The following is a 23,330-nucleotide window of genomic DNA, read 5'->3' on the forward strand; positions in this document are numbered from 1 at the left end:
AAGAAACAGTGGGGTCTCAGGAAATGTGCCCCACTCAGGGGTAAGTAGGGAGAGGTTATATAGTTGGGCAAGGGTGTGTGATAAGGGTCTAGGCAGTAAGTCTTGCATTCTTTCTTCTGCAAAGTTTCAAAAGGGTGAGGTTGTATTCAGGGTCTTAGGTGGTTGGGGCTCCTAACCTTGAGCCTCTCTGGTCCCTTTAATATTACCTCAGGTGGTTTCCTGACTGTTCCTTCCTCGATTAGCAACTGTTCTGCTCTTTGGAACTAGAGAAGGTCATGGAGGCTGGAGTTTTGACTCTAAGAAATAAGGAACAAAAAGACCTCTGTGCCCAGAAGCCCCGCAGGGCCCAGCTTAACATCTTGCTCCCAGGCACAAAACATTATTAGCTAAATATAATGCAAACTGCTGGGAATACCAAGTGCCAAGAGAAGAAGGGAGAAAGAAAGATGAATTTAACTCTGATCCAAAGTACAAAGATCACTGGGGGTGAGGTTGGGGAGTACTCTCTCTAGGGCTCTGTGGGGGTTGGGGATAGAGTAACTAAGAGTCAGAAAAATTCCAGGTGGGGCAAAAGTAGGAGTTCAGCCTTGAGCAGAAAGGAAGGAGGAAGCCTGCGCAGGAATGTAGGGATCTGGGCACAAAAGTGGGTGGAACCAGTGGGCTCCGCCCTGTCTCCTCCTCCCTCCTCCTCCCCCTGTCCCAACCTACTTACTGCCAAGTGCGCTGAGACAGGTGTGGAGGTCCTAGGCAGGTAAGAGGGTGGGAGGGTCGTGCCTTTGGGGCTGGGGTGTAAGGAGGGCATCTGGCTCCTTTCTAGAACCTGTGACTCCTTCCTGTGCAGAGTTCAGGGGACTCCTGACAGGCTGCCTGGGGGTTGCTGCTGTGTTGCAGAGCAAAGAAAAGGCTTCTTCTCACCAGCCTCGGAGCCCCTTCGGTAATAACTTCAGGCAGGACACTTGAAGTCTGAGTTTACCGAGTTAGGGCCCATAGAGGGTGGTGGACCCTGACAGACGTGGGAGAGGGAGAGGTCAAGAATTAGCGGGCCGAAGTCCCTTGCTCAAGACCCTGGTCTGTAAGACTCTCAGGCAGTTGTGTCCTGTGTCTGTGTACACTTTTCTCCCTCCGACTGGAGCATGGGCTGACTGGAGGAAATGGGAAGATGGCGGGGTGGGGCGCGTGGGGGGGGGGGGCGGTGTCAAATAAGGTAAGGCTGAGGTCAGACGGAGGGCTTGGGACTGGGGAGGTGGGGAGTGGGGGAGATTTAGAGCCAGCAAAAGTAAGGGGTGTGGCCTGCCCATCACCTGGATTCCTGAGATGCCGGAGCACGGAGAGGCCCCAGGCAGGGCCTGTGCACTACTGGGACCTGGAAGGCATAGAAATGTGGAGCTGGAAGAGAGGTCACAGGGAAGAAAGAAAAAGGAAGGAACTAGAGGTCATGGCACAGCAAATACACTTACACAGGGGCTGGGAGTCAGAACTCCTGGGCTGGATTCCTGGCTGTTCCACATATATTGATACCCCAGGATCATACTCCTAGGTGATCCTAGAGAAAACTCCAGAGCTGGGGGTGGGGGGACCCTGCAGATCATTTCTTTGGGCCATTTATTTTGATTTGAGATGGAAAGAACAAAGCCAGACAGAGGTGTCTGATAGGCTTACTTTGAAATCTGACCCAGCCGTGATGCCAACTGCTAGTCTGGACACAACAGCTGTGTGTCTTTTTGCAGGAGCCTGGGGAGGGGCCATGGTGCCAGGCCAGCTGTGGGGGAAACTGGAGAAGCCGCTTCTCTTCCTGTGCTGCACCTCCTTCCTCCTGGGGCTGGCTTTGCTGGGGATACGGCCGGACATCACCCCTGTGGCTTATTTCTTTCTCAGCTTGGGTGGCTTCTTTTTGTTGGGCTGCCTCCTGGCCTGTTTTTTGGAATGGGGGTCTCGATCAGTGCAGACCGAGAGCCCAGAGGCCTCCAGCAATGCACGGTGAGTTGAGGGGTGGGCAGGACTGCAAGAGTACACGTGGACCCATTCTTCCTTTGTACTTCTGGCCTCCAGGCATACAGATTCTGCTTTCCCTGGTCACTGGTAGCAGGGAGTGGAGGGGTCTTTTGCTGGTAGAAGACAGAAAAGGGGAAAAAGGCTCCTTTTAGGAAGCCACTAATTTCCTTATTTCCTCCCCCACCCCACCCCACTCAGGGACAATGAAGCCTTTGAGGTGCCAACCTATGTCGAAGCCACAGTGATGGACCCACAGCCCCACCCCCAAGAGTTGGACCAACCACCCTCTTACAGCAGCATTGTAATCCCCTCAGGACTTGAGGAGGGACAGCCTAACCATCCAGAGGAGCCCAGGAGAGCCAGACTGGACAGGCGAGTGGGCTCAGAGGGGTCTGTGACCTCAGGAAGTCTTAGAAGACCTCCAGTCAGCCTTCGGCTTCGGTGGTCACGGGCTGCGTCCACTGTTCCTGATTTGCAGACCTTGTGGACGCCCCCCAGATTGGAACCTCTGACTCCACCCCCTGCCTATGAAGTCAGCTGTGATCACTCTGATGATGATGTTTTCTATGGAAACAACTGGACACCCCCCTAAAGGACTTTCCGAGGATATATGATCTTTCGGCACCAGACCCACTCATTCGTTGGACCATCGCTTCCCAGTGCCTGTCTTGTGTCAGGAACTGTGTCCCCACCTGGACATCACAAATGCAAACTTTGACCTAGAGTGGAGTCGGGCTGTGGTGAGCCCTGCCCGGTTTTGAGGTGGCCCATCCCAAAGATGCAGGCGGTAAAATTTGAGTCTTGAGGCAATATTTAGCAACCTACCCCATATCCAGAGTTAGACTGAGAGCGACATGAGGAGGTGATCCAGAGAATCTAGGGAAAAAAGAAAAGAAACAATATCTGAGTAACATTCTGATGCTCTGACATTCCAGGTGCTTTGGCTCTATTAGATCACAAAAATGAGGTGTTATTGCCCTCATTTGTGAAATGAGGACCCTAATGGTCAGAAGAAAAAATATTGGTAATTTGCACAGGAGCTCTCTGCTAGTAAATGACACAAAGTCTTGAACTTTGCTCTTCAGATTTCATTGCCTCTTTTCTTTTTTCTTTCTCTTTTTTGAGTTGTTTTATTTGAGACAAAATGAGGCGTATAGCCCCGGAGATAGCATTTCAAATAGTTCTGAGAAACTGCTCCAAAGAGGTAGGGGGAGAAGGTCAGTATATATATGATTTAAAAAAAAAAAGTTTGAAGATAATTGCTTAACAATGTTGTGTTGGTTTCCGCCATACAACGTGAATTAGTCCTGCTGCTGCTGCTGCGTCACTTCAGTCGTGTCCGACTCTGTGTGACCCCAGAGACCGCAGCCCACCAGGCTCCCCTGTCCCTGGGATTCTTCAGGCAAGAACACTGGAGTGGGCTGCCATTCAAGCATAGATATATCCCTTCTGTCTTGAGCCTCCATCCCACCCCTCTAGGTTGTCACAGAGCACCACATAGCAACTTCCCACTAGCTGTTTACTTTACACAAGATAATGTATGTATTTCAGTGCTACTTTCTCAGTTCATCCCATCCTCTCCTTCCCCTGCTGTGCTGCTCACAAATTCATTCTCTACATCTGTCTCTGTTCCTGCCCTACAAATACGTCCATTAGTACCATTTTTCTAGATTATGTGTATATACGTACATTAGTATGGGCTTCCCAGGTGGCACTAGTGATAAAGAACCTGCCTGCCAATGAAGGAAGACACAAGAGATGCAGGTTCAATCTCTGGGTCGGGAAGATTCCCCTGGAGGAAGGCATAACAAGCCACTGCGGTATTCTTGGCTGGAGAATCCCATGGACGGGATCCTGGCAGGCTACAGTCCACAGAGTTGCAGAGTCAGACACAACTGAAACTACTTACGTACACAAACGTGCATTAATATACAGTATTTGTTTTTCTCTTTCTGATTTACTTCACTCTGTGTAACAGGCTCTAGGTTCATCTACCTCAGTTTGTATTTTCAGTACAAGGCAACAGAAGCCAGTTCCCCCAAGCATCTCAGTTCCCTGCTTGGTCAATGGATGGTGAGGGGGTGGAGGACTTCCTGTATACAGAACGGGGGACCACTTGTGTCTGCAGACAGGGCGGGCCGAGTGTACCAGTAGTAGAGGAGCAGAGGGAATTGCAACTGGGACGGTCCCTGTTCTAGAAAGGGAGCAGTTCCTGCGCGGTGGGACTGGGGGGCTGGAGTGAAAGTTAAAGTTGCTCAGTCGGTGAGAGTCTGCGACCCCATGGACCATACAGTCCATGGAATTCTCCAGGCCAGAATACTGGAGTGGGTAGCCTTTCCCTTCTCCAGGGGATCTTTCCAACCAAGGGACTGAACCCAGGTCTTCCACACTGTAGCAGATTGTTTACCAGCTGAGCCACAAGAGAAGCCCAAGAATACTGGAGTGAGTATCCTATCCCTTCTCCAGTGGATCTTCCTGACCCAGGAATCAAACCCCGGTCTCCTGCATTGCAGGCGGATTCTTTAACAACTGAGCTATGGGGTGGGGGGCGGGGGGCGGCTGGAGAGCAGTTCCCAATGCAGAGTCCCCATCTGATGGGGAAGCAGCGAGTTAAACTGCCCCAGGGGGTGGCACTTGTGATTTTCAGGATGTCTGGATATGATGATCCACCCCACGTTCTTGGAGAGAGTTGGTGGAATATCTAAGAAAGAAAGTGAAAGTTACGTCACTCAATCGTGTCCGACTCTTTGTGACCCCATGGACTGTAGCCTACCAGGCTTCTCCGCCCATAGGATTTTCCAGGCAAGAGTACTGGAGTGGGTTGCCATTTCCTTCTCCAGAGGATCTTCCTGACCCAGGGATTGAACCCAGGTCTCCCGCATTGTAGGCAGACGCTTTTACCGTCTGGGCCACCAAGGAATTCGATTATCTAAGGATCCTCCATAAATCATCTATTAAATGAGGCACTGGAGCCACTTGAACGCTGTCTCCGATTGCGTCAGCCTCACCCCTGCGCTGTGACGCTGGGCTTTACCCCAGGCTCCCTGACCGGCTTCCTCAGATCCAAACAGAACGCCAGCTTCTCCGTAATCACGGTCTAAGCATGTAACACAGGTTTGAGCCCGAGGGAGCTGCTCCACCATCGCTGACCCACTCTTCTCAGTCTTTGCGCAGGGAATATGTCCAGCACCTTGTAGTGCTTTCGCTGTCCTCCCTACCATGGTCCCGACAGTTCAATAAATTGAGATGTCCGTCCACACCCATCTCCACAGAGTTCTCGCAATAGGCGGGTGAGGAGAAGTGGGCGGTGCGGGGGAGGGAGCTGTGATTTCCGCGGGAACCGTCGACCAATCGGATGGCCATGTAGGGTGGGGCGGCCCCCTCGCTTCCCCTTCCGCCTAGCGCGCTCGCTCGCCCTATTGGTCAGCGCGCCCACCGTGCGGGTTCTGCGCCTGCGCGCGCTGCGGCGGCCGCTCCTGCGGGGCTGGCCTCGCGTGGGGGGGCGGGGGGCGGAGCTAGAGGAGGCAGTGCGCAGGCGCGTTGCGCGCAGAAGGACGGGGGAGGGATGCTGGGGACCCGGCTCGGGGTTTGTTTGGGCTGTTGGGGGTGCGCGCACAGCCCGGGAAAAGTGGGAAATGGCGGCGCCGAGCGCGGGCTTCCAGTACCCCCTCCAGCCAAAGGAGCAGATGGCCGCTGATAGGGGGCGCAGGTGAGTGGGGAGAGTCCGGGGGTCCTTAGTGGGTCCGAGGGGAGGAACGCAGATTTCTGGCGTGTGGTCCTGGCGCCTCGTCACCTCGGAGCCCCTGGAAGCAGCTATATCCGCGCTTCCAGCCAGGGAAGCAATGACCGAGGGGAGCGCAGGCGGGTGAATCTCTTCTGGGCCTTGTCCGCCTCGTGCACAGACTCCCCAGCCTCCATTACTTCCAACGCACGGGGCTCTGAACCAGAGGAGCTCTTTTCAGCCTCGCCAAATCTCGGCTTCTCTTAAATGATTCTTTATCTTTTCTGTTTCTTGGCTCCCTTTTTAGGAACTAAACTGCTCTCTTAAACACCTGTGAGACCTGCAGACCTCTGCCTGGTGTGCATTTGTTTTAGGTCAAATAAATCATGATCTGTATTGCATTGGGTGTAATGACCAGATTTTCAAAGCATTCCACAGAGGTGTTGGGATTTGAGTACTTTGAGACAAGGAGGTGAGTGTGCCTCGGTCTCTGCCCTAGGTAAATCCTTTCATGGCAGACCCAGAAGATTAACTGAGGGCTTTCGAACCAGACCTGCAGAAGGACACAGAATCAGGACTTTTAAGACTCGGCTTTGCGTCCGTTTTCTCCACTGCCTCCTCTCTTTCCAGATGTGTCTTAAAGTTCTAAGTGGTTGTGGTTACTTCTGAAAAGTCCATGTTTGAAACTGCCCAAGATATGGAAAGACTGGAAGGAGCAGGTGTGTGGAGAATGGATGGTGCTTCAAATTAAACCCTAATGAGTTACTGATGGAAAATTAAAGTCCAGAACTTTGGAGTTAAGAACCGAGTGTCGATTAGTGAATTGTGTGAATGAGAGGGAATGGGGAGAGACTTTGAGAGGGATTGTCAACGTTTAAGGGCAGACCAAAGATCCTGTGAAGGAAAATAGGGACCTAGTAGGGAGAGAGGGAAACTGGAGAGAATGGTGGCATGGAAACCGAGGGAGGATAAAGTTTCAAGGAGAAAATACTAGTAAATTAAGAGAAAAAAGTTGAGTAAACTGCCCCACCATTGGTATGTATCCTGAGGAAATACCCAGTATCCAGCTGCGATGTTATCTTGCGACTGACCTATTAACATTTATTTTTATCTGAGTTCATGCATGTCTGCTTTGGTGTGTGTTCCAAGGTGATTCTTTTTTTTTTTTTTTAAGTATTTATATACTTATGGCCATGCTGATTCGTTGCTGCCTTGGGGCTTTCTCTAGTTGCTGGACTTGTCATTGTAGTACTCTCTCTTGTTGAGGAGCACGGGCTTTAGGGTGCGCTGACTTCAGTAGTTGTGGCTCCTGGGCTCTAAAGCACATGCGAAGTAGTTTTGGTATACAGGCTTAGTAGCCCTGCTGCACATGGAATCTACCAGGACCAGGAATCGAACCGTGTTTCCTGCATTGGCAGGTGCCAAGGTGATTCTTAATGATTCTGATTTCTCTCTAGATTGTATTGTTGTAGCAGGTTTTTAATGAATATATGGGGTAATAGGAGTATTACGATAGAAACAAGAAGTTAAAGCGGAGTTTCAAACATCACTGCCTCAAACCCCAAAATCAATGAAAGTTGGCTAGCTGTAACCCTGGGCCCTGGAGAAGGAAATGGCAGCCCACTCCAGTATTCTTGCCTGGGAAATCCCATGGACAGAGGAGCCCAGCAGCTACAGTCGATGGGTCACAAAAGAGTTGGACACAATGACTAAACAACACAACTCTGGGAGTGTTTTACTGGCTGGTTCCTCTGCCTTTGGATTTCTTGTGCCTCAGAAGCTCTTCCAAAGCTGCTTTTCCCTCCTCCATTCTAGAATTAAACCATGGACATTCTACAAATGCATGGTATTTCACTGATTGTGAAATGTATGTCCCCCTCACTCCAGTACTCTTGCCTGGAAAATCCCATGGATGGATGGAGGAGCCTGGTAGGCTACAGTCCATGGGTCCCAAAGAGTTGGACACGACTGAGAGACTTCACTTCACTCACCCTCAACCCCCACACAAACACATTTTAACATCTTTGAAATCAGGATGCATTTTAAAATAGATTTTTACGTTGCAAACTGAAGCTGTTACCTTTCTTACTGCCATCAGATCCTCAGTGTTGTTATGTATTTGGAAACTGAGCAGGCTGGCAAGTGCATGGGTTCGCTAAGAGTCAGACACTACTGAGCGACTTCACTTTCACTTTTCACTTTCATGCATTGGAGAGGGAAATGGCATCCCACTCCAGTGTTCTTGCCTGGAGAATCCCAGGGATGGGGGAGCCTGGTGGGCTGCCGTCTATGGGGTCACACAGAGTTGGACACAACTGAAGTGACTTAGCAGCAGCAGGCATACAGATGGTATATATTGGAAATATGATTCTTTTAGTTCATCAACAGAAGCAGATCTCTTTCCAAATGCATAGCAAAATGAAGGAGTCCTTTAAGTGAAGGCATCCCTCATAAACTAAATTACCAAAATAATTTAGCCTTTACAGGGATTAACCCTATAAGTGATTTCAGGTTACGTTGATTGTTGCTGTCGTTGACATTTATCTGCTGTCACTGTCAGACTTTCTACTTAATGCAGTTCTTACAGGATTCTGGTCATTTCTGGTGTCATTTTGTCACAGGAGCTAACAGTTTTAAAAAACCATAGTTTTAGTTGGTAGAAGTGGGCTTCCTAGGTGGCGCTCGTGGTAAAGAACCTGCCTGCCAATGCAGGAGATGTAAGAGACATGGGTTCAATCCCTGGGTCGGGAAGATCCCCTGGAGGAGGGCACGGCAACCCACTGCAGTGTTATTGCGTAGAGACTCCCGTGGACAGAGGAGCTTGGCGGGGTACAGTCCTTAGGGTTACAAAGAGTCGGACACGACTGAAGCAGATAAGCACAGCACACAGGGCAATACAGGCTTGAGAAGGGGTGTGTGTGTGTGATTTATTTGTTGTTAAAGTTGTCTGTTGAGTTTTTGCCATTGTATTAAATTATTTTATTTCTCACAGAGCATTATTTTAAAGTCAGTCACTGTCAGCAACTTAGATAAGTAATGTGAAATGTTTTCTGAAGTACCCCTTAATTAAAACTGGTCTGTCAGGAGTATTCCTTATTGTGAAGATGTGTACTTGTGTGTGTGTGATTTTTGTCACGATAGACATTTGTTATTCTAGTTAGAACACAGAAGATGATCTCAGCTGAACGTTCTCTGTAAAGGATTGTATATCATTTGCTTATAATCAATGTGTTACTGCCTAATAACAATACTTCTGTGATTTTAAGCAGATTGAGTAAAGTATGTCTTAGTTATTGGAAGCCCTGTTCTTTATGTTTTTCCTACCAACGCCTCTTGCACCCCACTCCTCTGTGCCACGTCTTGTATTGACGGCTTTTCTGTCCGCCTTTTATCTGCAGGATGTTGAGAGGGTGTGGCATGCATCCTGACCATCAGGAAGCTCTCAAAAAGAACCGAGTGGTGTTGGCCAAAGAGCTGCTGCTGAGTGAACTGTTGGAACACCTCCTAGAGAAGGACATTATCACCTTGGAAATGAGAGAGCACATTCAGGTATTGAGGGAAAAGAGGAAAGCCAAGGAAATACATGGGTGGTCAGAGCAAGAACAGAGCATGGCACAGCATGGAAGCATGTCATGCTTCCCTAAGGCAGCGAAAGTGCATTTCTGCCCTCAAGCATTTGACAGAGCAGACAGAATCCACGAGTAACGGAAAGGAGTTCACACATCCATTTCTTTCTGTGAAAAGGAGTTCTTGAGACGGATGATGATGTTAGTGGGAAGCTCGCCTGGAGAAATAGGATTACAGTTGGGTGAGTAAAGGTGACGTCATGTTTTATCCTTGTAGGCCAAGACTGGCAGTTTCGGCCAGAACGTGGAACTCCTCAACTTGCTGCCCAAGAGAGGCCCCCAGGCCTTTGATGCCTTCTGTGTGGCCCTGAGGGAGACCAAGCAGAGTCACCTGGAGGAGCTGCTGCTCAGAACCCTGTCTGGTCTTCAGCCTGTAGTCCCGCCGGTATGGAGCCCTAGGCTGTGTGTGTTGAGAAAGGCTAGTTTGGTGGGAAGGGCATCTTTCAGACAGTGGGGATGGGTTGGGGTGGGGGACTAGGGTTCTGTGTTACTTGATCTGAACCAGCTCCCCTGAGCCTGGCTTGGTGGGTCCTGCTTTCTTACAGTTGAGCTGTGACTATGACCTGAGTCTCCCTTTCCCGGTGTGTGAGTCCTGTACCCGCCACAAGCGGCTCCACCTGTCTCCAGGTAAGAACTGATGATGTAAAATAGCACAACCCCATCTCCGCCCCAACCAGTCCCCTGTTGCAGATTGACTTCTGTTTCCTTGACTGGTATCTGACTTTGCCCAGTGTGATACCTATTTTTGTTTATAACTGGCACACTTTCCTCAGTGCATTTGTTAGGAACCAGCAGGACAGTTTAGGTGGGGTGTAGGTTGGACCTGTTTTCCTTCCATCACAGATGATTTTTTTAATGGTGATTGGCCCTTGGAGCAACAAGGGCCAAAGATTCCTTCACGTGATTGGTGTGTGTTTGTATACAGCTGAGTTACTTCACAGTGATAGCGTACTGATTAGAATAAGACTTTTATCAGATACCCCATACCCCATTCAGTCATTCTTTGGGTTGAGCACCTACTACTATAGGCAGGTCAAGTGCAGAGGATCCTGTAATGAGCAAAAGCAAACAGGATCTCTGTCTCTGTAGTGCTTACGAACCAGGGGAGTGAGCGAGACCAAAGGGTACCTGAAGTTATATGAAGATACTAAGATTGCCAAGTAGACTATAAGCTAGTTTTTCTGGTTTGTGTGCCACAGATGCAGTGGAGCACTCCCTAGACCACGGAGATGGTCCTCCCTGCCTTCAGGTGAAGCCCTGCACGCCTGAGTTTTATCAAACACACCACCACCTGGTGAGTCTTGGAAATGGCAAGAGGAAAGGCACTGGGAAATGAGATCCCCTTCCTCATCTGAACGTAGCTAGCTTGTGTGTACATCATTTCCTTCTTGCCTTGTTAGTCCTAAAAGCATTGCCTGTTGACTGTCTTTTGTGGGCATTTCTATATTTTGACCTGGTGGGACTATGAAGAAGAATGTGACGTCTTAATTTTCTTGAAATGTCTCATTTTGGAAGGGGAGGCATAGTTTCTGTCCTCACGAGGCTGACGGTCTCATCGGGTGCCCCTCCCCAGGCCTACCGGTTGCAGTCTCGGCCCCGCGGCCTGGCACTGGTGCTGAGCAACGTACACTTCACTGGAGAGAAAGACCTGGAGTTCCGCTCTGGAGGGGATGTGGACCACAGCACTCTTGTCACCCTCTTCAAGCTCTTGGGCTACAAAGTTCACGTTCTTCTTGACCAGACCGCTCAGGTAGGTACCTGAGGTGTAGGGCATGCTGTGCATCAGAGAGCTGGTGACACGTCGGGGCCAGACATGTCCGTGCTTCTATGCCAGGCGGGCTGGGCTTTACTAGAGTTATTCTCTCTCCCTACTTTTTACTTATTGTATTGTGTCTCCTACCTTGCAGTCTAGTTTTTAAAAAAAGAAAACAGGGACTTCCCTGGTGGCCCAGTGGTAAAGAGTCCGCCTGCCAATGCAGGAGACATGAGTCCGATCCCTCATCTGGGAAGATCCCATGTGTCTCAGAGCAACTAAGCCCACGCACCACAACTTCAGAGCCTGTGCTCTAGAGCCTGGGAGCCACAGCCACTGAGCCCGAGGGCCCTGGAGCCTGTGTTTCACAACAAAAGAGTAGCCCCCCGCTCTCCTAAATTAGAGAAAAGCCCTCCCAGGAAGACCCAGCACAGCCAAAATAAATACCTGAAGTTTTAAAAGGAGAGAGAGAAAGATCTGGGGCCAGCCGGCTGCTGCAGTGTTGACCTCCCAGGGTGGCTGTGCTCCCGGAGTAAGAATGGTCCAGGATCGGGTTCTCCCAGCTAAGCAACTTGTTTCCCAAGCACTCAGGAGGTGAGGAGACACCAATATGCACCCAGCCAACCAAGGAAAGGTACATATAAGTCAGGAGTACACAGGACAGTGACTTCTTGATTGATACTGCTGCTTAGGGTTCCAGCTATTGTTCTCACGATGACGTTGGCCGGTAAAAGTTTGCTAGAATTGTGCTTGTAAAATACTGTTTTGTTGCTCTTTCATGAATTAACATGACCTGTTATAAGTTGTGTGACCACAAGACAGATCTTCGGGTAGATAACTTTTGAACTAGATTCCTGCAGGTCATCAGCATTTTTGTGATCAGTTAGTCTCCGTTAGCCTCAATTATTGGCTGTACCACTGACTTTTTTACCTTTAGGGAGTTCTGTTTTGAAACTGAAAATAGTCCACTGGTAAATCGATACTAATTCTTCCATTTGATTCCAGGAAAACAGTACTCTCCTAAACTTGGGAATATCCATGGTAAAATTAAGGTTGCTAGGAGATTGTCTTTGATCTGTTGAGGTAGGGTAGTCCCTGTCTGTCTTCAGCGTTGTCTGTGGATTTCATTTCTGTTTCTCAGTTGTCTTACTTCTATGAAATAGATTATGTATCTGCTGAACTTCGGGTGAGGCCAATTTCAGTGGTTTATAGCTGAATGTTGTCCTTTACATGCTGTTGCCAGCTTCTCAGTGATAGCAGCTCCTGCAAAGGAGTAAACTCACCCTTGCTTCAAAGCCATGGCTAGAACAGGTTCTTTGATCATCAGGTACTTTCCTGAGAGTCTCCTGGGCTTGGAGTAAGGGTGGGACAACAGGAATTCTTTCAGAGGGAGTCCTATCAGAAGGTCATTTAACAAAATGAATGCTGTTTACATTTCTTCAGTGGCTTTGGTCTAATCATTCCTTTTACTAGGGATTTACTCTTTGTTTTCCAAATTTTATGCAGCTGATAAAGGATTTTATGTGCCTGATAGTTAAAAGATACATCCCTAATCACCATGTCAGCTGTGGGCTCCTGCTTCTTGGTGACATGATGGGCCTATGAGCCCACTTCACAGATCTCATTCCCTGATACAGATTCAAGGACCTGTTGGGTTCTGATTCTCTGATTACAATGTTCCATGACTTGAATTGCAGCAGAGTTCAATTTTGAGCCCCTTATAATGGGGAACTATGTGAACTGCCAGAGATTCCCTGATAGCTCAGTAGGTGAAGAATCTGCCTTTAGTGTAGGACCTTGGTTCAATTCCTGGGTCAGGAAGATCCCCTGGAGAAGGGATAGGCTACCCACTCCAGTATTCTCGGGCTTCCCTGTGGCTTAGCTGATAAAGAATCCGCCTGCAATGCGGGTGACCTGGGTTTGATCCCTGGGTTAGAAAGATCCCCTGGAGAAGGGAAAGGCTACCCACTCCAGTATTCTGGCCTGGAGAATTCCATGGACTATATATATATAGCCCATGGGGTCCAAAGAGCTGGACACGACTGAGCGACTTTCACCCTAAATTTTGAGACCCTTATAATGGGGAACTATGTGAGCTCTCAGAGATTTTTTAAAATGTGAACCTTGAATTCAAGGCACCTCAGTTAGATGAGAGTCTTGATTTCAGTTAAAAAAAAAAAAAAAAAAAGCACGTCCCCTAATGTTCCTGAGACAAGAAAAGATTAGAGACAGTGTCTTCTGCAGTAGTGAAGAGGAAGAAACTACCACCTGGGTAGATGTGGTCAGGAGGTTGTGAGATTTCAGCTGTCCTTGGAGGGTGGAAGCTGCTGAGGAGAGAGGAGGGGTGAAGGGGTCCTACACAGGGGGCACAGCATACTGGTTAGAGCTGTGTGTGATGTTCAGGACCTGGTGGTGAACCAAGTGTCTGGGGCCCAGGAGTGCCAAAAACAAGATTGGAGATCAAGGGACCAGAATGCCCAGGGCCTTGAACGTCTTCCCAAAGGAACTGGACTTCCTTGTGCTGACACTCCAACGTCATTAGTAGTTTTTGAATAGAAAGGTGATGCATTCACAGTGATGATTCAGAAAGATTAATATGACACCATTGTAAAGAATGAGGTAGAGGGCTTCCCTGGCAGTCCAGTGGTTAAGACTTCATGCTTCCAACGCACGGGGTGCAGGTTCGATCCCTGGCTGGGGAGCTGAGACCCCACATGCTGTGATGAGATGGCAGGGGTTCTGAACAGGATAGCGGACCAAAAGGAAAGGAACACACGTGAAAAACAGTGTAATGGCATGGTTGTGCCGCCAGTGCCTTGTGACTGAAGGAGGAGGAAAACGGAAGGAGTTGAGAGCCTCTGAGGACGTCAGGACCAAAGACGTGAATTTGGGAGCTACTTGTGTAGGAAAAAGACTTAAGTAATGAGAGCCTATGATCTTCGAGAAGGAGCCAAAGGGCTAGGATTGAACCTTGAGGGTATCGCCCTCCCCACGTATCTGGGCCTCAGCAGCTCTGGAGGTGCAGAACGGGACAGTTGCAGGGCCAGTTTCTGACAGTGGCCAGGCAGGCTTGCAGGCACGGTTGAAACCAGATGATGGCAGTGGGTGTGACCTCTTCCTGATCGAATGTCCTCAGCAGGCCAGAGACAGAACCAAGAAAATTTAGATCCTCTTTTTCTCCCCGTATTATCCTTTTTTTTGCTTTAGAGATAATGTCACTTAAAAATCTGAGATGGTGTAATCTTAAATTGTCTTATGCTGATGGTGCTGACAAGCATGCTGGTATCTTCCCTGCCCATGGAGGTGTTCAGTGCTTCCGTTCTTCATCAGAGTCTGTTCTCGTTGCTTCCACCTCATGAGGTTACTAGTTCTAGAATTATAGTTTATTGTATGTTAGGCAATGAGATACCCTTTAAAGTGGCAGATTTCTTTTCGCCAGGTATTGGTTTATAGCTTGCATTTGGTCACAGATGGCTTCGAGAGTGTAGTGACAAGCGCTATGGGTCATCTCTGGAAAATGCAGCTGCCCATAGAATTTTGTGTGTAGTTTCAGGGAGTTCACAGGTTATTTATTCCCTTCTTCTGTGTCCCCCAGCCAAAAACACATACAAGTGTGAAGAACCCTGCTATTTATAGAAGCACTGTAATTTTATCAAAAATAGATCTCAAGATCCTATTTTAAGCTATGCTGCTTTCAGAAAAATTCCCCCAAATGACTAACCCCCATTTATTCAGTGGTTTAGTCTTTTTAAATTCAGTTACAGAGCCTGTCTATTCTTACTTTGGACTTTGTTGTCTTCTGTTTACTGATAAAATAACCTCAGTTAAGTTCGAAATGCTCCTGAGTGCCAAACCTATACTTCTATTCCCTTGGAGCAAAATTAGCTTCCACTGTTAGGTGTTAAATTCTGTTATAGTCAACTCCAGAGGAGCAGTCATAACTTACATGTGTTCTCTGGAGATTATATATTATTGAATGAATTTTGGATATCTTTTATTACCTTAAGATCTCCAGAATTATGGTTGGGTTCTGTTTGCTCAGAAAGTATACATGCTCTTTCAACACAGCCAGTTTCTCCATTTCCAGTGAAACTGTAGACTTTCAAGTCTTTTATGAAATCTCAGTTATCTGCAAACAGATATGTTCCAAACAGCAGATAAGTTCTCACGTTAGTACATCAGACTCACATGGAGGGCTTGTGGAGGCTCAGCTTGCCGGGAGCAAAGACTGTATTTCCTGCAGATTCCCGGGTGAGGCTGATGCTGCTCTTTGAGAGGTCACACTTGGAGAGCCCCTGCAGTCTGTTAATACAAGTAGGACCTGGGTATGGTGCTGTTCGATACACGTGTTCTGAAACTGCTCTGCTTTATAGCGCATTCTTCATTATATTTTGGTCAAATTCATGGCAAAATGAACTCATTTTCTCCCTGCTCACCTCAGAGACAATCTAGACATTTTGAGTTGTAGAGGGAGACATAATTTTAACGATTTGTATCACATTGGTATAATTATGCTATTAGATGTATTATAACTTTACATTGTATAGAGCAAATGCTTAAGGTGGAGTGTTACTCATATATGGCAGTCTAGTGCAAGATCAAAAAGATTCTTAAGCTGGACTACAGCGTTTCTTTGGAAAAATAATATGGCACAGTATGAAGGCAGATCTTTGCAGTATGTGCCAGGCGTAGTGATAAGCCCTTTCTATGCAATATTTCAGGGCTTCCCTGGTGGCTCAGTGGTAAAGAACTCACCTGCCAATGCAGGAAACGTGGGTTCCATCCCTAGGTTGGGAGGATCCCCTGGAGAAGGAAATGCCAACCCATTCTAGTGTTCTTGCCTGAGAAATGCCATGGACTGAGGAGCGTGGTGGGTTACAGTCCTTGGGATCACAGAAGAGTTGGACGTGACTTAGCCACTAAACAACAGCAGCAATGCAGTGTTTCATTTAATCTTTACAAACTCGGAGAAAATTTACTCTTAATTGTCTTCTTACAAAGTGGATATTAGAACCTGTTCTAATTTATGAACCCAGGGGTTAAACCTAGGTCTCTCTGATCCACTGGCTCATGTAGGTAGTCAGGACCCTGTCCAGAGTCCTCCATAGAGTGTGTTCTTCTGTGAGCAAAAGCATTTTTGTACAGACATCATCATCATCTCTGGGAACTTCATTTCTGAGACAGAAAACAGCATGGAAGTACTGCTGTTCTCTGCTGTCATGATCCTGTGAGCCCGTGATCACAGAACAGTTCTTAACGGCTGTTACTGTCTTGTAAGTGTGTTACTTACTCATTCACAGTTTACCTGGCAGTCCCCTTTGTGCCATTAACATACAAGGGCACATGCGCTGAAGCAAGAGCTGGTTGATGCCTGAAGAGTGGGTAAAGTTAACTAGCATCTGCATGATTAGCTTCATTAATAACTTGGCTTCACTCCAGGAGTTCTTCACATGAGCTTATAATGAGCCTGTGAATCATTATATTCAGTGTTTTGTCTAAGTAAGTGAGTGTTAGTTGCTCAGTCGTGCCCAACTCTTTGCAACCCAATGGACTGCAGCCATGACTGCAGCCTACAAGGCTACTCTGGATACTGGAGTGGGTTGCCATTTCCTTTTCCAGCGGATCTTCCCGACCCAGGGATTGAACCCGGGTCTCCTGCACTGCAGGCAGATTCTTTACCAACTGAGCTAAAGTCATGTAGTTTTCTTGTGTTTACTTAGCTTCTGACTTGGTAGAGAACGCGTTTGATTTTCTAATAGCCTAGGGCTTCAGACACCAAAAGGAAGCTTGTATAGGTGCTGACTCTAGTGAGCAACCCTGAAAGGCATCTTTCTCCTAGGAAATGCAAGAGAAACTGCAGAATTTTGCCCAGCTCCCGGTTCACCGAGTCACTGACTCCTGCATAGTGGCGCTCCTCTCCCACGGCGTGGAGGGCGGCGTCTACGGCGTGGACGGCAAACTGCTCCAGGTGCGTGCCGGTCTGTGGCCGCGGCTGCTGAGCCTGGGCCACGCCACCTCCTGCTGCCCGTCTCTCCAGGGACGGCCGCTGTTTATGTCTACAGGACTCGGGTCCCACTGACCACCAACCTCCTCTTCTCCCTTATTTCTCTCCAACAGCTACAAGAGGTTTTTCGGCTCTTTGACAATGCCAACTGCCCAAGCCTACAGAACAAACCGAAAATGTTCTTCATCCAGGCCTGCCGTGGAGGTGAGTGCCCCGGCGGACCGGCCCCTGGGTATGGCCCCCGGGCAGCCTCCACCCGCTCTCACTTTCCTGTTTGCTCCTCTCAGGTGCTAGCGGATCCCTTGGGCACCTCCTTCTGTTCACTGCTGCCACCGCCTCTCTTGCTCTGTAAGTGTCTCCCGACGCATGGGGTGTGCTGGGACTCGGGCCGCCCCTGGCTCTCAGGTGGTCAGCTCTCTGCGTGCCACCGCGTCCGCCCCCAGGACGCTCTCGGCCAGTGCCTTCGCCTTCTTTGCTGAGGACGCTTCCTTTTTTCCTGTGCTTATTAACCCTGGTGCACTTTTCTCATCGCTCTTTCTGGTTCAGGGTCTGCCAGCTGCCTCTGCTTCCTCACCCTCTCACTTGGTCCTCTTCCTCTTTTTCTTTCTCCACCTCTCCTCCCCCTTTCTCCTCCTCCTCTTCTCCCCCACACCCCATTCTCGCCTCCTCTCCTCTCCGGGCCCCTCCTGTGTCGTGCGGGAGAGCAGTGTGGAGGCCCCGCGTCACCTTTGGCTCCTGCTCTTCGCGAGCTCCTCCATCCCTCTTGCATGCACTCTCTTTTCATCCCTTGACAAGCCAGGACTCCCTGATTATGCTCAGAAGACATGCGGGTGTGCGTCTCATTTCAGAGGAAAAGAGTGGTGATTGAAAGCTCTAAATGTGGAGTCAGATTCTGCCTCTGCTACTGACTAGTCATGTGAAGTTATAGAGCGGTTACTCCATGTCCCTTCACCTTAGTTTCCTCCGTATAAAATGTAGGTAATCACACGTCCTAAGGTCGTGTTGTTGTGATGGTTAAGTGAAGTGGTTCACATGAAAGTGGTTCGTATTAGGTCAGTGCCTGGCTCATGGTAAATCCACAGAATACCAGCTCTGACTGTTATAACATGGTCTGTTCCCTTAAGAGACTTACAGTTTGATTTAAAGGTCCTTTTGTCCAAAGATTCAAATAATATATTTTTTTATATGGGTATAGCAGAGAATCATGGAGAAGGAAATGGCAACCCACTCCAGTATCCTTGCCTGGAGAATCCCATGGACAGAGGAGCCTGGAAGGCTACAGTCCATGGGGTTGCAAAGAGTCGGACATGACTCAGCAACTAACACATAGTAGAGAGAGGTAAATAATCCATCTGCAATGCAGGAGCCACAGGAGACACAAGTTCGGTCCCTGGGTGGGGAAGATCCCCTGGAGGAGGGCATAGCAACTCATTCCAGTATTCTTGCCAGGAGAATCCCATGGACAGAGGAGCCTGGTGGGTACAGACCATAGGATCACAAAGAATCAGACACAACTGAAGTGACCTAGCACGCACGCATAGCAGAGAGCAGCAGTGGAACAGCAGTTAGGGCCTTTCAGGGAAAGAGGAGGAGTGCAGTGTGACAAGCACACCAAGATCAAAAGGACACCCCTTCCCCTGCCCCACAGTGGGCTGAGCCACAGGTATGCCTGGTTCTCCATCTGCGTCAGTCACGTGTAGTGAGATGTGGCTGACCACATGAGACAGATCCTAGTGATCATAAACCTGTAGTCACAGCTGAGATTTTGGGCTTTCACAGAAGATAATAGTACAGAGCTATTGGGAGCACAAATAAGAAACAATTGGATAATTTTTTTTTTAGGATAATTACAGGGAGCAGTGCTGAGAAAAAGAGTATGTGTGAGCAGGAACTTCCTCCTTTTATGTCCCTGCTGTATCCACAGGCCCAGGGCACTGCCTGACACTTAGTAGCACATCATAAATATTGGCTTCAATAGATAGAAATTCAGTTCAGTTCAGTTACTCAGTCGTGTCTGACTCTCTGCGGCCCCATGGACTGCAGCACGCCAGGCCTCCCTGTCCATCACCAACTCCTAGAGCTTGCTCAAACTCAAGTCCATCAAGTTGGTGATGCCATCGAACCATCTCATCCTCTGTTATCCCCTTCTCTTCCTGCCCTCAATCTCTCCCAGCATCAGGGTCTTTTCAGATGAGTCAGCTCTTTGCATTAGGTGGCCAAAGTATTGGAGTTTCAACTTCAGCATCAGTCCCTCCAATGAACATCCAGGACTGATCTCCTTTAGGATGGACTGGTTGGATCTTCTTGTAGTCCAAGGGACTCTCAAGAATCTTCTTCAACACCACAGTTCAAAAGCATCAATTCTTCAGCACTCAGCTTTCTTTATAGTCCAACTCTCACATCCATACATGACCACTGGAAAAACCATAGCCTTGAGTAGATGGACCTTTGTTGGCAAAGTAACGTCTCTGCTTTGTAATATGCTGTCTAGGATGGAAATTAGCCTGCCTAAAAAGTGGAGCAGTAATACAGAAAACAGATACAGGGATGTGAGAAAAGAGCCATTTGTTGATCAATAGATTTGAGACACAAAGGCGGGAGAGGCGTCTCCTTTCTCTTGAGGGACGCATGCAGCTTGGCCTGTTTCCTGTAGGAGGCATCACTGGCAAAGTGAAGTAACATGTTCACAATCATTTTCTCCTGAGTTCAGAGATTATATACAAATACCAGACCTGGGTAGGGAAATAGCGCCCTCCTGGGCTAAGCTGAATCTTTTCTCTAAAATCAAATCCTCCAAGGGATGACCAGTAAGCCGGCTGTTCCTTTAAAAGTCTGAGCTCACCTGTCTTCTGCTGTACTCAGTTAACATAACTGATGCCTCGAAAAAGGACCCTGCACTGGTTGACTGGCTCCTAAACTGGAGTGTAAGCTCCATGACGATGGGGACTTTCTCTTCACTGTATCCCTTGGGCTTAAAACAAAAACAGTGCCTGGCACATGGCAGTTGCACAGTAAATTTTTGTCAGATCAGTGAATCTTGGTCATTTTCTGCACAGACCTTCAAGTTTCGCTCCCCTTTAAGGCTCTCTCAGGTGTTACTTGGAGCAGGAGATGTGAAGAAAAAGAAAGCTTACACACTGTTACCTCTGGCTTGACAAGCTGTCCTACCACTCCCAAGCAACAGCGTCAGAAGGAACATGTCTGGGGCTAGATAAGGCCCGGGTCAGAAGGCTGGGTGTGTGCTCAGGGGATGTTGAGGATCTACTGCTAATAATTTAATAATATAATAGTGTCCTTTTTACATTGTTAAAACAGTTGATTATCCAGATTTTAAGTGTCTCTTAAATTTTGCGTGCCAGCTACAATTTGGCTTATGAAATTAATAAATAATAAGTGGTTTAAAAATATCAAAAACACCATGGAAACAGCTGATCATGCTTAGTTTTATAATGTGTTTATCAAAAACATAGACATTGTGGTTGTGGTTTTCATACAGCATACTTGTAGTAATTATATTTTTGGTTTATTAACTGGTTTCTCTTTTTTATGTAGTATAACTGTATCAGTATTTTATCGTGTATTACAGTAAGGAGCACTTTGACTTCCAGGTATACTGATAATCGGACGAGTGAATCGTGGACGCAGATGGCTTTTCGTTCTGTTTACAAGGAGTGTTTGATTGAGCACTTTGCCTGTCTTACACAGAGTGGACAAAGCTCAGACCACATATACGTGCGTGTGCGTGGGCACGTATCTCTGCCTGATCGGTGCACACTGGCAGAGGAGCGGGAGTAATGGTGTTTGTTTTCCTTTTTTTTAATTAATTCATCAGCCACAGGTTGGAGGCAACAGCTGGAAATGGCTCTTCCCGTCCCAGTTGCAGGGAACTTGGGCTTGCCTGTGACAAGCCCAAGAGAGGTGGGAGGAAATAACGTCTTTGTCCACTCTTATTTGCTTTTCTACAGATGAAACAGATCGTGGGGTCGACCTGCAAGACGGGAAGAACCATGACCGATCCCCCAAATGCGAGGAGAGCGATGCCAGCAGAGAGGAGCTGCTGAAGATGCGGCTGCCCACCCGCTCAGACATGATTTGTGGCTACGCCTGCCTCAGAGGTATTGTGTGTCCCGAGGAGTGATTCCAGAGGTGGCAGGCTCTGTCACTCAGGGCTCTGACCAGGGCGGGTGTTGGGGAGGTCCGTCCGCTGGGGAGGGTGCCCATGGCCTTCAGTCGGCGCCCGCTGCTGCTCTGGTTGCAGGGACCGCTGCCATGCGCAACACCAAGCGGGGCTCCTGGTACGTGGAGGCCCTCACCCAGGTGTTCTCCGAGAGGGCCTGTGACATGCACGTGGCCGACATGCTGGTGAAGGTGAGCGGGCTCTGCCCGGCCGCGCATTGTTCCACCCTCCTGCCCCCTTGCACTGGTTTTCAGTCTTCCACCACCCTTCCACTTGTGCTGGGATTCTGAAAACACCCAATTCTCAGACCCTGGCCCCTGGGTTTCTGCCTTGGCAGGTGAACGCGCTCATCAAGGAGCGAGAAGGCTACGCCCCAGGCACGGAGTTCCACCGCTGCAAGGAGATGTCCGAGTACTGTAGCACCCTGTGCCGCCACCTCTACCTCTTCCCGGGCCACCCCCCCACGTGATGCCAGCCCCCCACCCCCTGCATCCCACCTCGTCACCGGGCCACGTGGAGGCCGCTGGGCCTCAGGAGGCGAGGTAGAGCCTCTCTCTCCAGGATGCGCAGCTTCTGTGCCTCCCCTCAGGGATTGGGACTCCCCCAGGCTCCTTTCTCACGCCCACCGTCTCCACTGGTGACCTGGGACCACCAGCTCCTCCTGTGCACACCTCTCCTGGAGAGCCGGCTCTGGCTGGACTCGTTGCCAGGAGCGTGTGGCCTCCGTTGAGGGACCTGGCGAATGACACTGTGCACGCAGTATCTTGTGGGTTTCCTCGATGATTGTGTTCAGCTCCTGCCCCCAGCACTCTTGGAGGAAGCACCCTGGTAATTGCTTTTGTTCCAGGAGCTGAGATGTCCCAGAGGTCACACCTCCCGTCTCTCCTTTCATGTCCCGGCCCCATTTGTCCCAAAGTGGGAGTTTCAGTTCAATGCAGACAGTTTTCATTTGATTTCAAAAGGCCAAGCACCCTCTGCTACTGTGGGCGGGCCCGGACCTGTGCGTTTGTCCCCTTCGATTCCAGAGGGTCTCCCCCGGGAAGGACTGTCTTCTCAGCTCAGCTCTTGGCTCCTTGGGGCTCTGGGAATTCCGCCTTTCAGCAGAGGTCAGAATTTGGATGCCTTGTGTCTGTTAACTTGTTGATCTTTGCCCATGGAAGCTTCCAAGATCTTTTCATGGGTTGTGGGTGCCCTGAGCTTTGTTCCTGAAGTGAGCCTTGCAGGGAGTGTCAGCAGAGGAGATAAGGGTGCTGTGCTTGCCCATGCTTGGCAGTCTGCCACCTTATCCTCGTGTTCCTTCCCGTGAAGTGCCCCTCCTAGAAAAGCTTCCTGGCTGTTATCTTTCTGCTTCCTGTTTCTCCCCTCTTTACCTTTGTCTCATTCTGTTTACGGCAGCCACGAAATCGTCTAAAATACAGCTTAATTGGATCGTTTGGCTGCTTGAGGATGTAGTATAGTACTTTGTTCCGGCTTTCTTCTTCTGTATTAAATCCTCTCTGGATTTTATGTGTTATTTCCCCTTCCCATTGTGACTGTCCATTTCAGGGAGGTCAGTGCTCTATATATGTTATTTATTTACCATAGAAGCCACCTTTATATGCACTTACATGAAGCCTTCTATTCTTAAAGGCCTTTTTTGCCGTACGACAATCTAATCTCTGTATGACAGATTTGTTTTTAAGTATAAATCTGATCCTCTCGCTCCCCTGCTTGGAACCCTTTGGTTTCCTGTCACACCTCTAATCAAATCCAGACTCCTTCCATTGGCCTGTAGGGCCTCATAAGTGCTGATTTCCCTGTGAGCGACAGCTCAATGGTGTCCTGGGTTTCTCAAACATTCTGAGGTCTTTCCTGGCCTAGACCATCAGGTACTGTTCCTGGGTCCGCTGAGTCCTACCCCTCGCCACTCTTGGCCCTGGTGGCTTCTTTATCCTTCAAATCAGAGCTCAAAGGCCACCTTTTTGTGGAGGCCTTCCCAAGCCATTCTATTAAAAATAGAGTGTTGTTTTTAACTTTATTTCTGTCTTCTGTTTAATCTCCTCATTGCACTTATCACA

The 23,330-nt window shown here is 48.7% G+C and overlaps 2 protein-coding genes across 4 annotated transcripts; both read left to right on the forward strand.

Annotated features, from left to right (window-relative positions):
- The first annotated feature begins 558 nt into the window (after window positions 1-558).
- TMEM139 (transmembrane protein 139) lies at window positions 559-3,248 on the forward strand. Of its 2 annotated transcripts, NM_001143872.1 has the most exons (3): window positions 559-751; window positions 1,728-1,977; window positions 2,191-3,248. In NM_001143872.1, the coding sequence occupies exons 2-3, from the start codon at window positions 1,745-1,747 to the stop codon at window positions 2,582-2,584; spliced, it is 627 nt and encodes a 208-aa protein (NP_001137344.1). In that variant the 5' UTR covers window positions 559-751; window positions 1,728-1,744; the 3' UTR covers window positions 2,585-3,248. The 2 variants fall into 2 exon arrangements, with proteins under 2 accessions (NP_001137344.1, XP_010802864.1); XM_010804562.4 differs by lacking the exon at window positions 559-751 and having other exon boundaries at window positions 1,682-1,977; window positions 2,191-3,064.
- Window positions 3,249-5,532: 2,284 nt separating this feature from the next.
- CASP2 (caspase 2) lies at window positions 5,533-22,293 on the forward strand. Of its 2 annotated transcripts, NM_001144104.1 has the most exons (11): window positions 5,533-5,701; window positions 9,112-9,262; window positions 9,557-9,724; window positions 9,885-9,966; window positions 10,539-10,633; window positions 10,913-11,089; window positions 16,932-17,060; window positions 17,210-17,300; window positions 21,062-21,211; window positions 21,355-21,464; window positions 21,611-22,293. In NM_001144104.1, the coding sequence occupies exons 1-11, from the start codon at window positions 5,628-5,630 to the stop codon at window positions 21,740-21,742; spliced, it is 1,359 nt and encodes a 452-aa protein (NP_001137576.1). In that variant the 5' UTR covers window positions 5,533-5,627; the 3' UTR covers window positions 21,743-22,293. The 2 variants fall into 2 exon arrangements, with proteins under 2 accessions (NP_001137576.1, XP_005205920.1); XM_005205863.4 differs by lacking the exons at window positions 21,062-21,211; window positions 21,355-21,464; window positions 21,611-22,293 and adding an exon at window positions 17,384-17,448 and having other exon boundaries at window positions 5,541-5,701.
- Window positions 22,294-23,330: the final 1,037 nt, after the last annotated feature.

Source organism: Bos taurus, chromosome 4 (assembly GCF_002263795.3).
Source record: "Bos taurus isolate L1 Dominette 01449 registration number 42190680 breed Hereford chromosome 4, ARS-UCD2.0, whole genome shotgun sequence".
Lineage (NCBI taxonomy): Eukaryota > Metazoa > Chordata > Mammalia > Artiodactyla > Bovidae > Bos > Bos taurus.